The sequence below is a fragment of the Thamnophis sirtalis genome, unplaced genomic scaffold (genome assembly GCF_051295495.1).
Source record: "Thamnophis sirtalis isolate CommonGarterSnake01/CBP01778 unplaced genomic scaffold, rThaSir2_p1.2 scaffold_2, whole genome shotgun sequence".
NCBI lineage: Eukaryota > Metazoa > Chordata > Lepidosauria > Squamata > Natricidae > Thamnophis > Thamnophis sirtalis.
Genome location: NW_028261382.1, coordinates 101,380,304 through 101,395,365, shown reverse-complemented (window position 1 = coordinate 101,395,365; position 15,062 = coordinate 101,380,304). Strand labels below are relative to the sequence as shown.

General features: G+C 50.8%; 1 protein-coding gene across 8 annotated transcripts in view; it reads right to left on the bottom strand.

Annotated features, from left to right (window-relative positions):
* Positions 1–15,062, bottom strand: part of SCRIB (scribble planar cell polarity protein) — a 42,552-nt gene that overhangs the window by 26,529 nt on the left and 961 nt on the right. For all 8 annotated transcript variants that reach the window (XM_087706594.1, XM_087706599.1, XM_087706595.1 and 5 more), the window contains exons 2-10: positions 6,781–6,898; positions 6,510–6,588; positions 5,150–5,239; positions 5,003–5,059; positions 4,848–4,911; positions 4,495–4,569; positions 3,676–3,820; positions 2,934–3,052; positions 2,610–2,809 (exon numbers count right to left, since the gene is read on the bottom strand). In XM_087706594.1, coding sequence (XP_087562720.1) covers positions 2,610–2,809; positions 2,934–3,052; positions 3,676–3,820; positions 4,495–4,569; positions 4,848–4,911; positions 5,003–5,059; positions 5,150–5,239; positions 6,510–6,588; positions 6,781–6,898 — 947 coding nt within the window. The remainder of the gene's footprint in view (positions 1–2,609; positions 2,810–2,933; positions 3,053–3,675; positions 3,821–4,494; positions 4,570–4,847; positions 4,912–5,002; positions 5,060–5,149; positions 5,240–6,509; positions 6,589–6,780; positions 6,899–15,062) is intronic.

Here is a 15,062-nt window from a genome sequence, read left to right as displayed (position 1 = left end):
TTAGACCTCAGGGAGGCACTTGGGCAAAGGTAGGCCGTTCTTTCTTCTAAGGTGGATGAAAGGGGAAGGAAGGCCCCACTGCTGGGTAGATTGGCTGGAATTGGCTGAATCCCCACCAGGAGACGTTTCCAGAATGTGGATAGAAGCGGTGCTCACCAAAGGCACAAAGTGACATCATGGAACCGGGGAAGGCTGTGAACACCCAAGAAGACAAATTCAAGGGTCAAAAGGGGCGCTACGGACTTTAACACTTGGCTGTCTCGCAATACGTTCTTCAACGGGAAAGAAATTCAAGGGCCCGATGCTTCTGGAAGAAAAATCCAAAGTGCAGGCAAGGCACGGCTCGTCAGGAACGCCTGTGGGAAGGACCAACGCAATCTTGGGCTGCATCAACAACAGAGGTGCGAGGAGGCTAAGATCGCAGGAAGTGATATTTCCACTCTGCGACGTGGTGGTCAGGGCGCACCTGAAATACTGGCCCGCCACAAAATAGAGAGGCAGCGGAGGAACTGGAAAGCACACAGAAAGGAAGGATAGCAATAGCAGTTAGACTTATATACCGCTTCATAGGGCTTTCAGCCCTCTCTAAGCGGTTTACAGAGTCAGCATATCGCCCCCACAGTCTGGGTCCTCATTTCACCCACCTCGGGAGGATGGAAGGCTGAGTCAACCTTGAGCCGGTGAGATTAGAACCGCCGAACTGCAGATAACAGTCAGCTGAAGTGGCCTGCAGTACTGCACCCTAACCACTGCGCCACCTGGGCTCAGTGAGGAGGGCGAGGAGCTTGATGGCTGAATCCCACCAATAGCAGTTCAAGGATCTTGCCTACCATTGGCTACCGGCAAGACTGGCGAAGATGTTTAAAGATAATCAGCTAAATTGTTGGCATTGCCACCAGACACCGAGCTCGCACTATCATATGTGGTAGACCTGCGCAGAAGCAAAAAAATATTGGACTACAATACATAGGTGGCTGGAAAAAATGATACAACAACATATTGACTTAAAACCTGAAATATTTTTGCCTGGGATTTTACCAAAAAATTATAATAAAGAAAAAGTGACTATTCATGTTATAACAGCAGCTAGGATTCTATTTGCACAAAATTGGAAAAGTTAAGAGACCCCTACAGAGGAGAATGTGATTAGGAAAATATTAGAATGTGCAGAAACGCACAGATTAGCACTGGCTATCAGAGAGAAAGAACAAAACCGATTATTATACAATTGGGAATCTTTTTGCCGGTGGTTAGAGAATAAACTAAGAATTAATAGTAAAATAGGTTATCCAAAGTATAGAAAATGTATTAATAGTCAATATAACTAATAGATTTAAGTAAATTACAATGGGATTTTTATAATATTAGATACTTAAGGTATTAGGAAAATTAAGATAAAATGAGATTGAATTATGAATAAGATTGTATATTTGAATGTTGGTACAAAATATGTATACCCAGATGACACACTGGTTAATGGAAAATGGATTGTTTATATATAAATATATATTTTTTTTAAAGGATCTTGGCTACACTCGGCCCAAAGCAGAGAAGTCGGAGGGGGGACACGACAGCCGCCTTTCCAACCTTGAGGGAAGAGAAGCGTGGGCTACTCCCGGGGGCCAGAAAAGGACCCAGTGGAAGAAGCTTGCAGGAGACAAGCTCAAAGGGAGGGGGATTTCCAGGTATGAAATGGTGGAACCGCCGGCTTCCTGGTATTGCAGGAGCTTTCAAACAAAGGTTGGACAGGCCTACCGTTGCCCCAGGCCCTTCCGGGGCAGAGGAGGGCCAGGTAGATACCTCTCTGCCCGCTCACTCAGCCAGCCGCAGGGGTAAGCAGCAGAAGAGAGTGGAAAGAGAGACAGGGCGCTCCAGAGCCTCACCAGAGGAACGACAGCCCTCGGGCGTTTTCCGAAGGCTGAAAAGAGCGCCAGAAACATGGTGAGATGAGCACCAGCTCTCGCCACGGCCTGTGGCTCTTTCTCCTTTGGGAAACATCACATCGGCTCCTTCCCCACAGCAGCCGTGCTCCACGTCGGCTGAGCAGGCTTGGCAGCAGCTGCACGGAGGGAGGGGGCCGGTCAGGACGGAGGGAGGGGGGGAAGGCTCCTGGGAAGGCTCCTAGCCGGATGAGGCCCACGGAAGGGGAGGCCGTTTTGAGGGCAGGAGCGCTGCGAAGCGCCTGCAGCTTTATCACGTGATCAAAGGGACGCCACAACGCCTGGCGCTGTATGTCTCTTTGTTCAGCGCGGTCGGAATTCTGAACGGTTGTGGAAGAAACAGTTGTAAGTCGAGGACTAGCTGTAAAGCTCCCCCACGCGTCTCTTATTTATATTCAGGCTGCGAGACGGGCTCATTGCTACAGGGATCTCACTGCTTTAATTTCGGGTGACCTGAAATCGATCCGTTTTACGTTCCCATGCCACTAAGGAGCGCGCCTGTGCTTGCTCAGTGACTGGCCAGAGCGCAGAGCCCAGGGAAACAGGGGGACCACTGTCTTCTTTAGCCCCCCCCCCCCTGGAAACAAGGTGGATACGCACAACCGGGGGCGGTGAGGGGCGTCCCCTGGCCGAGGCTGAGCTTCTTCCGTCTCCCCACCCCGGTCGTACCGGTTGCCCACTACATCCAGGACGTGGAGCTCAGCGGTGCCAGCAAGCTCCGGGGGCAGCCAGTCCAGGCGGTTGTCCCGAAGGGAGAGGACGTTCAGGCTGCTGCAGCCCCCAATCTCTGCAGGGAGCACCTTCAGGCGGTTCCGGTCCACGTTGAGGTTGGTCAGCTTGGTGAGTTTCCCCAGAGACCTGGGGAGGGTCTGAGAGAAGAGCACCCACGGATGGGGGCATCAGACCGCCACGCTTGGCAAACCAGCTGGCTCATCTAACCCTAACCCCAGCTGCCCGAGGCACAGGGCAGGCACAGCCAACCTGCACGCCCACCTGTAGCAGGTTCTCGGTGAGGATGAGCTCCGACAGGTTGGCACAGTCCCCAATGGCTTCGGTCACCTCCATCAGACGATTCTGGTCAACCTTCAGGATGGAGAGCTGCTTCAGCTGGCCTGAGGAAAGGTCAAGAGGGAGCACGGGTGACCCTGGGCAGCCAGGGGGGCCCCAGGCTGGGTCTGCAGGAGGCGATCCTGCAGGGGGGATCTGAGCTCTCTCAGAAACGTGGGGCCATCAGCATGGTTCAGGGGGTTAAGGACAGAGCCGTTATATCTGGGAGCAGAGGAGCCGGAAGCTGCCCGGGCCTTGGCTGGAGCAGCCCTTCCCCAGCGCTCCTCTCAGGAAACGCCTGTGCCCCCCTGGGCATCAGAGGGCAGAAGGCCTTTAACAAAAGCCCTATGTTTATGCTTCCGCGCTCTCGTCTTATGCCCTCTTAACAGGAAAGTGCAGCAGAGACAAACGATACTAACAACGACAACATCAGCAATGACTTTTAACTTTATAAGGAAGGCTTAAAAGGTTTTGCCTCCATGAGCCTTTTCCCCCTGACCCTCAGCCCCCCCCCCCCCCCGAGCACAGCGGCAGTCCTTAAAACGCCGCACCGAGGAGGGAGGGTTCTCCAGAAATAAGAGCCAGGAGGAAGGAAAAGGAGATTTCAAAGCAAAAGCCGATGCCACTGCAGGACGGCTTCCTTCTTTCCCAAGCCCCCACCCCCCACCCCCAGCATGGCCACACTCACCAATGCCCTCGGGAATCACCTCCAGCAGGTTCTGTGACAGAAGCAGGTCCGTCAGCACCACCAAGCCGCCAATCTCATCGGGCAGCTGCTCCAGCTTGTTCTCGGAGACGTCCAGGCAGACCAGCCGACGGAGGTTGCCCAGCTCCTGCACGGAGGGAAGCCAGGCAGGCTACAGCCCAGCCTCTTGCGCAAGGCTCTGGCTTCTCCCGACTGGGAAGCTTCGGGCAGCCGCAATGCCCGCAGGACAGAAGCAACACTTCCGCTCTTGCACCCTGGGCTGCCTGCCCCCCTGCCCGAGGCCGCGCCCAGTTGAATCAAACACGGGGGCGGGGGCACCAATTCTGCCCATATGCCAATTTCAGCCCTATGTTGGGAAAAAGCCTCTGCACCACCATTATGCGCCCCACTTCGGCATCCTGGTTGCCTTCCCCGTCCACTGGACTCCACGGGACGCCCTCTGGAAGCAGCATCAGCCCCTCCCCCCTTTAGGCCTTCCTGAAATCCAGAGCCACGCCCTCCCCCCCCAGCTCATCCTCGTCCTTCCGGGGGAAAGGAGAAGAAGCAGCACGGGGGGGCACTCAGCCTGCTTTCCTGTCCCTGGTGAGGGGCTTCCTGCTCTAGCCGCGCCTTTATTTCAAGGAAGCACCTTGACCCACGTTCACTGGTCTGGGTCCCCCGTCTGGCTTTCCCTCAGCCCCGAGTCCCCGTCCCCCCACTGGCTTCCCTTTGGGTGGGGTGTTTGGTCAGCCTGCGAGGGGCCACTGGAGGCCAAGGCCGCTGCACTGGAAGGACAAGGCACGGGAGGGGGGAAATACTCACAGGGGGCAGGCAGGAGAGCTGGTTCCTGTCCAGCCAGAGCTCACGCAGGTTTGGCAGGGCGCCCAGGGTATCTGGCTGGGAAGGAGAGGAGCACGACATCACTCTCCGAGGCAAACACCCTCCCGGGGGGGGACACACACACACACGCGCACCACCACCCCCAGCACCTTCAGGCCCAGCCCTCAAGGGGTCTGCTGAGAGAGGAAGCTGCAGGAGGGTCATTTCCACTCAGGACCCGGGGCAAGGAGCAGCACCACTGGCCCGGGTGGGAAAGGGCCGCAGGGCGAGACACTGGCCAGGAAAGGGAAGGCAGGCGGGCGCCCCACCTCCCCCACCCGCCCAGCCCCCCTTACCAACACTTCAAGGTCGTTGCCCCCAAGGTCCAGCTGCTCCAATTTCACAAGGAAGGAGAGTGATCTGCAAGCAGAGAAAGAAGTCAGGGGCCCTGGGAGCACAGGGGCCGTGCCCCCCCCCACCTCAGCTGGGGCAGGAGCGGACGGGCACTCACGCCGGGAGGCACTTCAGCAGATTCTCACGAAGCTCCAAAGTCACCAGGTTTGCCAAGCTGAGGGAGGAAGGAGAGCCGGGGTTGAGCAGAGGAGTGGCCGAGAACCCTGCCTCCCCGCCACCCGCCACCCATCGGGCACGGACTCACTTGCCAACGTCACTGGGCAGGCTCTGCAAGGAGACGTCGTTCAAGGCCAGGTGGCCCAGGTTGCGCAGCTGGGTGAAGCCTTCGGGGAGCCTGGGGGAGAAGCAGGGGGGCCCCGGAGGGTTAGAATTAGAATTAGAATTAGAATTGATTTTATTTGTAGGCCGCCCTTTTCCCTGAGGGGACTCAGGGCGGCTCACAGAAACCAGGGAAGGGGAAATACAGCACTAAGACGACAACACATAATAAAATAATAAGCAACATGCATACAACATTCGGGCGGGGTAATGGTCCTTATCCCCAGGCCTGACGGGCGAGCCAGTTCTTCAAGGCTATGCGGAAGGCCTGGACGGTGGAGAGGGTACGAATCTCTACGGGGAGCTCGTTCCAAAGGGTCGGGGCCGCTGCTGAGAAGGCCCTCCTCCTTGTAGTTGCCAGCCGACACTGGCTGGCCGATGGAATGCGGAGGAGGCCTAACCTATGAGATCTTATGGGTCGTAGGGAGGTAATTGGCAGAAGGCGGTCTCTCAAGTATCCAGATCCACTGCCATGTAGGGCTTTATGGGTGATCAGTAGCACCTTGAAGCGCATCCGGAGATCGACAGGTAGCCAGCGCAGCTCGCGGAGGATAGGTGTAATGCGGGTGAATCGGGGTGCACCCGCGATCACTCGCGCGGCTGCGTTCTGCACTAGCTGAAGTCGCCGGATGCACTTCAAGGGCAGCCCCATGTAGAGCACGTTGCAGTATTCCAGCCTAGAAATCACGAGGGCCCGAGTGACTGTTGTGAGGGCCTCCCGGTTCAGGTAGGGTCGCAACTGGCGCACCAGGCGTACCTGGGCGAATGCCCCCCTGGTCACAGCCGCTATATGATGGTCGAATGACAGCTGTGGATCCAGGAGGACTCCCAAGTTGCGAACCCTCTCTGAGGGGTGTAAAATTTGACCCCCCAGCCTGAGTGTTGGATTAATGGCCAAATTTTTGGGAGGGAAACACAACAGCCACTCGGTCTTTTCTGGGTTGAGTACAAGCTTGTTAATCCTCATCCAGTCCATGACGGCTTCAAGTCCCCGGTCCATCACGTCAACCGCTTCATTGATTTGGCACGGGTTCTGCAGCCGTGCGAGGAGCTGGGCAGATGGAGCCCCTCAGGGCAACTGCTCTTGGGGGCTCTCAGGACCCCCGGAGAGAGCGAGCGGCCACGTTCAGCACTGGCCCTTTGGGCCTCTCCCCCCCCCCTCTGTCCCTCCGACAGAGCATTCGCACAGCAGCCCCAAACCTCCCCGCAGCCGCCTCCACCCCAGCCAGGTCCCCCCCAGTCAAGAGAGGCCCTTCCAGAAGCCCAGGCCGACGCTTCTCCCCTACCTGGACAAGGGGTTTCCGCTGAAGTCGGCAATCTCCAGGGACTTGCAGAACTTGATGCTCTCGGGAATCTCCGGGATGTCTGGAGCAGAGCAGCCCAAAGGCCGGCAGGAGTCAGGGAGGGAGACCAGCTCCAAGCCACGCAAGCCCCCCGACCCCCCCTGCATGAAGACAGGAAGAGCGACCCCCCCCCCCCCCCGGACAGCCAGGCTCCAGCCTCAGCAGCTCCACGTGGCTCCCCTGATGCACACGGGGACAGACTCCCCTCACCCACCATTGCGGGAGATGTCCAGCTCCACCAGCTGCATGAAATTGGCCACTTCGGGAGGGAGGCGCTGGATCTCATTGTCACTCAGGCCCAGCCTGCGCAGGTTCAGAAGTCGGAAGAAAGGCTGCGGGCAGAGGGGAAGGGGCTGCTTACTGGGGCCTCCCGCCAGCCAGCCTCCCCCTCCAAGCACCCTCCCTCCCCTCGGGGCGGCCTGCTCTTCCTGCCGGAGCGAGCAAAGGGCCCGCGGTAGCTGCACCCACCGCAAAGGCAGCTCTGCGGCAGAGGCGTCTTTGGGGGCCCGTTTGCCCCCAATGCTGAAGGCCGGAGGAAGCCTCAACAGGAACCCCACCGCCCTGAAGGCTCCCCAGAGCAGAAGACGCCCTTTAGACCTTCTTCCCAGGCAACCTCACGGCTGAGACGCCCAGAGCCTCTTGGGGCCTCTGGCGCCACTGTCCGTTGGTCCTCCTGGCGACTGTAAATGCTGAAAGTCTGTCTCTGCCAGCAAAACTTTCAAAGAGCCAAGTCCGCTACTCCTGGCTGATGGATTTGCAACCTTCCCTGCTAAACACAACTGGCTTGTCTTTTTTAGTTCCATGCTGGTTGTTGCATTATACAATCTATCCAGCATTCACCGTCAATCATTTCTGACCTTACCTCCACCTTATCCAAGTACCAGCCCAGCTCCTACAGCAGAAACATTTCCGACGTCTTTACCTGCACATACACTGGCCAACCAAGGGAAGCAACGCCCTTCTGTGCTCAACCTCCGTGCTCAACGCTGGGCTACAAGTGCTCCTTGTTTAGCAACCACCTCGGACAACAACCGCCCACAGCTCCAAGGATAATGAAAAAGTTGCCTCCCAGCCAATACCCACAGCATTTGTGACTCTCCCTCCCTCCCCCCCCATTACAGCCAGTCTTGTCCTGCCTTGTCCTGACCATCCTCCCCCCTCCCGCACGGAGGCTGCTCCTTTCCTCCCCTTGGCCCTCAAAAGCGACAAGACAAATGCGAGTTAAGGAGCTCAGCTGTAGGGACCTTAATTGGCCTCCCTCAGGGGACTCAAAGGTCTTTTGGTTTTTTTGGTAAAAAAATTTATTTTTCCATTTTCACAACATTTAATCACATGTATACTATTACACAGCAAAAACATCACTTTGTATTATTAAGTGTTTACATCAATTCATCTTGTCATCAGCTCCCAAAACACATTTAGCTCTTCTGCTTTCCATACACCATATTTATCTCTATCCATCACTTTCTTCTCCCTCCTCCCCCTCCCTACCTTCTTTCTACTTCTCCTTTCCACCCTTTCCACTCCTTCTTTCTCTCCTCCTCTTCCCCCCTCCTTGCCCTCTCTACTCTTCTTCCCTTGCCTCTCTTCGTTTCTTCTCACTCTTATCATTTACTTGGTGTATTTCAGGCTCTTCTGAGCAAGCTCCGTTTTACGTTGATGGTATTTATAGTTCCTTTTCGATATACATATTTCATTTTAACATCCTTCCTTGGAAAAAAAATAGAACAAAAATGTACACATCTATAGTCATTGTACTTTTAAACCCCTCCCCCCCCCAGCTTAAATTTGGTCGCGATGTAGACCTGGTTACAATTCCTAGCTATTCTCATCATGATCTTTGAATAATTATACACCCTTACGCGCCCCAAACTTGTGCTTCTATCTTAAAATCATAATAGTTTCCCATTGTAGATGTATTCCAGGTTCCCTCTCTATTTTTCTATAACTTGGATCAAATTATCCTTAAATTGTCTATAAATGACACAGCACACTGTTCAATGTTTATTACAATTCCCTTAATCTATTATGTTAAAAAAAAACAAGCAGTAAACATCTCACTTTATTCATCGTCTTAAAATTTCTATATATATACATCCATGTCTCATATATTTTAACCAATGTTTGATTATCCTACTGTTGTCATTTTCAGTCAATTCACAACTCAGTTTAATTATCACGTGTAAAAGTGAAACAAAACCTCTGCTTTACAACCTCCCCATCTGAGCTTCATATTTATCCGTATTCAACGTATTTTGGGCTTTTTTAGTTATCTTTCCATTATTACGTTCAACCAGTTAGCAACTCCATTTTATTTTCATGTTTAGGAATAAAACCTTTATCTTCCTTTGTATTTTCACATATCGAGATATCTGATTTTTCCCCCCCCTCTTTTGTCCCATTTCTCTGTTCCTGTCTTCCCCCCTTTCTTTAACATCTCCACTCCCAACCGTGGTTTTTCCCCAAACCACCCTCTCATCACCCTCAAGCATTTTACATTCCTCTTTCTTGGGGCAGAGCCTCCTACTTCAGTTTTCTTTACACCACTAACAACCTCCAAGAGGACTTTTGCCTGCTTTCTATTCCCTTTTGCTGGGACACCTCCTCTTTTTAGCTGTTTTCCCTACACCAATGCCAAGACTGATGGGGTTTCTTGTCTGCTTTTTATTTCCCTCCCTTCACTGTCTTCTTCTTCTTCTTTGAATTCTTCTTTAGATCTCTGCTTCTTCACTGGGTTCAGGATTCCATTTAAGCTTAATTTTATTGATCCAGGCATCTTTTTTACAATGTCACCCATTTCTTCTAATTCCCTTGCAGGAGGCCTGCATTATTCGCTGTCCAAGGCCGCGTGCTTGGACACACCTGCTTCAGGAGAGAAGCTGACGATTCAGAAGAGGATCTTGGCCGACTGGAGCAGGGAGCCCCCATCCGACAAGATACAGCTCAGTGGGGAGAGAAGCAAGATCTTGCGCTAGGCAGGAAAAACCGGTCCCTGAGAAAGATCTGGTTCTCCTGGTGGACCACCTGGCTTAACGCCAGGGTGGCGGCAGCTGCCAATGCATCAGGATCGCAAGGCGCGAGGGTACCGCTCTATAGCGCACTAGTGAGGCCACACTTGGAGTACGGCATTCAGTTCTGACCCCCGTGGTGCAGAAAAGAGGCTGCAGAAAGAGTGCAGAGAAGAGAAACGAAGAAGATAAAGAGCCTGGAGGCTAAATCCTTAGGACGGACGGTGAAGGGAACTGGGCATGTCTGACCTATCAAATGGAAGGGTCAGGGGTGGCATAAGAGCCGAGCTTAGTATTGAGCAGCTGTCACAGAGAAGGGTGGGGGGGGGGTCAACTGATTCTTCAAAGCTCCTGTGAGTAGGACGAGAAGTAATGGGCAGGAGATCCTCCAAGATCCAAGGAGAAAATTTCTGAGAGTGAAAACAACTGATCACTTGAATGGCTTCCCTCCCCCCCTGGGGGCTCCATCACCAGAGATGTCCAAGAAGAGAAGACTGGTTCAAGCAGAGGGTCTCCCGTTCAAGCAGAGGGCTAGAAGACCTCCAAGGTCTCTTTTCCAACCATGTCAGTCTACGTCAGGGGGAGTCAACCTTTTTATACCTACCGCCCACTTTTGTATCTCTGTTAGTAGTAAAGTTTTCGAACTGCCCACCGGTTCCACAGTGATGGTGATTTATAAAGCAGGGAAGTAACTTTACTTTATAAATTTTATAAAGCAGAGTTACAGCAAACCCCCCCATCGCCCACCATGAAAGCTGGAACGCCCACTAGTGGGCGGTAGGGAGCAGGTTGACTCCCACTGTTCTCTGTTATTCCTTTGCTGGCCTGGAGCCTGCCTGCCTGTCCGTCTATGCTGGATTATGGTTCCTCACCTTCCATGGGAGGCCAATGAGATGTTTCTGGGCACATGCCACAGTATAACATAGACTAGAATACGCATATATCCTCCTTCTGTTACTTGTCTTATTTCTAGAGATATTCCATAATTTTTGTTGCCACCCAACTTGGTAATTACCAGACTGCTAATCTAACTTCATCTTTCAGGGGTTCTGATAAGTAGAGGACATTTTGCAAATCATCTCAGATGTTGAGAAGTATGTACTATACCAGATTTCAGTGCACTCCTTCCAGCCGTGTTTGATGTTCCTTAAATTTATTGCTGCCCATCAGCATCTATTAACAGATCTATTTGGAGCTGGAACCTCCTTCAAAGTTCAAAGTTCTTTCGGAAAACTTCCTTGCCATCTTCAGTATTTTTAGAACGTCACTGCCGTACTTTTTCTTTTTGAAGCCACTCTATGAAATTCTTTATTAAATTCCTTCCTGAGATCTTTGTCTTTCTGGCTTTCTGGGGGATTTGGCTTCTCTCATCTTCTGGCCAATCTCCATTGTTTTTTCTAACATCTACTTTGCTTTCTTCTTTTTCCGTTTCCTAATCTCTGACAGTCTCTTCACATTCATTCTGGACTTCTTTAAATTCATTCCACCATTTCTTCAGTTCCCTATCAATGAGGTTCAGGGCCTCAAGGGAATTTCTGATGTTCTCCTTGAAAATGGTAAGCGTGTGTCCGAGAGCCTTCAATAGGAACTCCCACTTTAGCTGGGCCTGGAACATGTGCATAAGCGCTTTTTTTTTTGGTAAAAATTTCTTATTTTTCAATTTTAAAATACATACATTCCATCTTTCCTTAAGCAGTGTGTTGTCTGGGCATAGATATCAGTGTGACGTTCTTCCATAAATTATAATACATTATACAGTTAAATCTTAGAAATCTCTTCAGTTCCTTCTTAACATGTCTTCTTCTATATATACAAAAATAACATTGATTATAGTTATTTTCATCATACTCATGTAACAATTAGGAAAGCTATAAAAACCTGGCTGTTCCAGCAGGCCTGGGGCTGTTGACCTCATTGTTGAGGTCCAGCCCCGATTAGAATGAATGTATGTGGTGTTGTGATTTTAAACTGTCTTTTTTCCCCTCTTTTTTTGTGAGCCGCCCGGAGTCCTTCGGGATTGGGCAGCATATAAATTTTGATAATAAATAAATAAATTATCATTTTATTTTTTTATCTCAGTCTTAATACATTTTCTATTCTTCTTTTTATCTTCTTCTTTTATTTCCAATTTCCTTTTTTTCTCTCCAACCATTGGTAAAATACTTCTCAAATCGTATAATATTCAGTTTCCACTTTCCCCTTAATTGCAAATGTTAATCTATTCATTTCTGCGCATTCTAATATTTTCCTAATCACCTTCTCTTCAGCAGGAATCTCTTCACTTTTCCAATATTGTGCAAATACAATTCTAGCTGTGATTAATATATGAAAAATTAAATATGTATTCTCTTTATTATAAGTTTCAGGTAATATACCCAACAAAAATATTTCTGGTTTTAACACAATACTTTTTTTATCATCTTTTCCAACCATATCTTTATTTTTGTCCAATACTTCTTTGCTTCTCCACATGTCCACCACATAGAATAGTAAAACCCAGGTAACTGGTGGCATTTCCAACATTTGGCTAATTTGTCTTTAAACATGTTTGCCAACCTCGCCGGTGGAAAATACCATCTATAAGATATATAAATTTTCTTTATATGCAGTTGACATTATTACTTTATAATTTCTGTTCCTGACCAAAATTTTACGCCCACGTGCATAAGCAATTTCTGAAGACTTTCACAGTAAACCCCTGGCCACTTCTTTAACTCTCAGCTCTTTAAATTAGTTCAGTTTCAGTTTAGTTTATTAAATTTATATGCTGCCCTCTTCCCCCGAAGGGGACTCAAATTAGGAATGACAGAGTTCTTTTGCTTCCTTCTAGTAATAGCACGGTCAGTTTGGTTCGGTTTCTGTGTATTTCATTTGGTGATATCTACATATAAACATATTTTTTTGGGGGGGGGAGGGGAGTCTGAGTTACCAAGAAAGCAACAGATTGACATAAACTGTCTCCATGTTGGTTTTGCATTTTCCTCCTTAGCATTTCTAACTTTGACATTCCAGTCTCCAGTCACAAGGAGCACATCTCACCCACAGGTTTCATTGAGTTCAACTTGAACTTGATCCTCAAACTCTTCTTCTTTTGTATGAAGGGTTGAGGCCCAAACTTAGACAATGGTATTAAGGGGATGCCCACCTTGCGCCCGAAAGTCGTCCTTGGCACACCTTTCCTTCTTCGGTTTGCGTGAGCCGTAAACAACCTCGTCTGTTTGAAAGTGCCCTGACTGAGTACATTTCAATTTGATGGTGTGGCCATTTCACCTTTCACGGTGTTGAGCCCTGCAGCTCTCCAAGTGCTGCCTGACCCGAGGGGCACACCATTCAACAGGGCACTGCCCATTGTTTTATGTTTCCTATTAGGTGTTCCTCTTTTTCAGAAGTGGTTTAACCCTAGCCCCCCCTGCCCACTCAATATGCAGGGATGCCTCTGCTGCTCTTGTGAGCGTCTCTGCCTGCTGCTCAATATAAGGGCCTGCTTGTCTTAGCCAGGCAGCTGGGAAGCTGCCCTTCTTGCCTTGAGTGATCTTGCCGAGATTATACCTTATTGGCAGGCGCTCCTGGAACCCTTTCCCTTGTCCCACCCAGGAACAACCTCCCCCCACAACTGCCATGACGGGGCAGCGCAACAGGATGCCCGGATAGGCAGAGAAAGCAAGCGCTATCTCCTCGACTGCAGCAACAGAAGCAGAAGGTCAGGATCAAAAGACGACGTTGCTTCTCTCAATTTTGCATCCATCAAAGCAGAATTAAGTCTGGACATTACGTTGTAGGAATCCTAAAGCCACAGCCAACTCCGCTCCAATGTCCTGCTTGGTCCAGGAGAGATTCTCTGTTCATCTCTCTTTAAAAACCTCTAGTAAAAGAGCTCCTTTCCTGTGGCAGACTGTTCCGCTGGCTGACGTCCGATGCCATGCTGAGGCTCCCCCTGAGGCTCTTTCCTTGCACCTTCCCCCCTTCACTGCACCCGGCCAGCTCTGGGGGCGCTACAGAATAAGCCCACTCCCTCTTCTGCAGGACAACGCCCCCCCCCAAAAGGGAAAGCAGCTGTCCTCCCTCCTCCTCTGGAGGCTAAGAGGAAGCTTGACCCTTTCAGTCCCTTGCTGGCCCTCTTTGGCCTGGCTCCCATCGGCCGGGGGCTTTTGGGGGCCCCAGAATTGGAGGCAGGACTCCACAGGAGTTTGAGAGGACAAAGTTCATGGAAGAGTTGCTCCTCCAGATCTGGATTCTATGCTCCTGCCAAGCCCCCCACCCCCCCCACCCCATACGTAGCTATAGCTGCTGCCTCAGACTCCTGCCTGATGGCTGAAGGAAAGACCCAGAGAAACGGAGAGGAGGAGGAGGAGGAGGAGGAAGCCTCACCGCCTCTCCCAATCTTCTTCACTGACAGGTCTCGGCCCTTTCTGGTGAGAACTCTGCCAAGCGCCCATTCCCAAGGACCCACTCCGGTGGTTCTTGTGCTCCCTCCGGCTACGGCGACACAATAGTCCTACCCTTCCAGTCATCAAGCACCCACGCCAGCTTCCCCCATACATTACGTTAGCTGCAGATCCACTCCGTCAGTGAACTGCATCCACTCCCCATCTTCCCTTAGCACTGGTTCCAATTCCACTCTTTAACAAACCCGCACCAATTCCATGCAAATCCCTAAAACCTCCTCACTTCCATTAATCCCAACCGTCTCCCTTCTCCTCCTCCTTCTGCTGGAGGTTCTTTACTTAGGCATCTTCCCTCACATGCAAAGCTCTTGTTCTTTGGGTCTACCCTGATTCGCCTCCTTTGTTCCTCGGTCTCTTTCATTATTGTTTTTTCAACTTTTTCCCTCAATGCGCAGATGATTTCTGTCATTCATACATTTTGCAGCATTCATTCCCACCTCTTTTAGAGCCCCCCTCCCATCTTCATTCCACCATGCTTTCTTTTTCTGTATTTCTCATTAGCATATCTCCCACCCACGAGAGAGTGAGAGCTCAATGGGCCATGGAGCCGTAAAAAGAAATTGGAGACAATGGGAAGAAAGCGGCTCGCATGCAGAAATGGGTGACCAGGACAAAAGGACATTGAGACGGTCTGGCCGTGCAGAGAGAAGGGATGACCAAACGTATGGAAATGGTATAACAGCCACGAGAAAGTGGTTTCGCTATTTGTGTGTGTGTAATTCCCCCCCCCCCCAAGATCCACTTTTGACCCCACTAGAAAACGGTCTGCTCCACCTTTGGAATGTTTCATCCTGGTACTAACAACAGGCTCAGACTTTCCACATCAAATCTGCCTTTAGTTTCAAAGCTGCCACAAGTTTACACATGAATCTAACGTTCTTAATCCTGTACACCACCCTGAGTTGCAGTGAAGTTGCCGTTGGGCCCCCTTACAAATTGGAGGGAGACTTATTCTTAAGGCTTACCTCCGGAGCATACTTTTTCTAAGCAAGTAGTCACCAATCACCATCCTTATTCATTTCTGGACCTCCGAACAGCCCAGT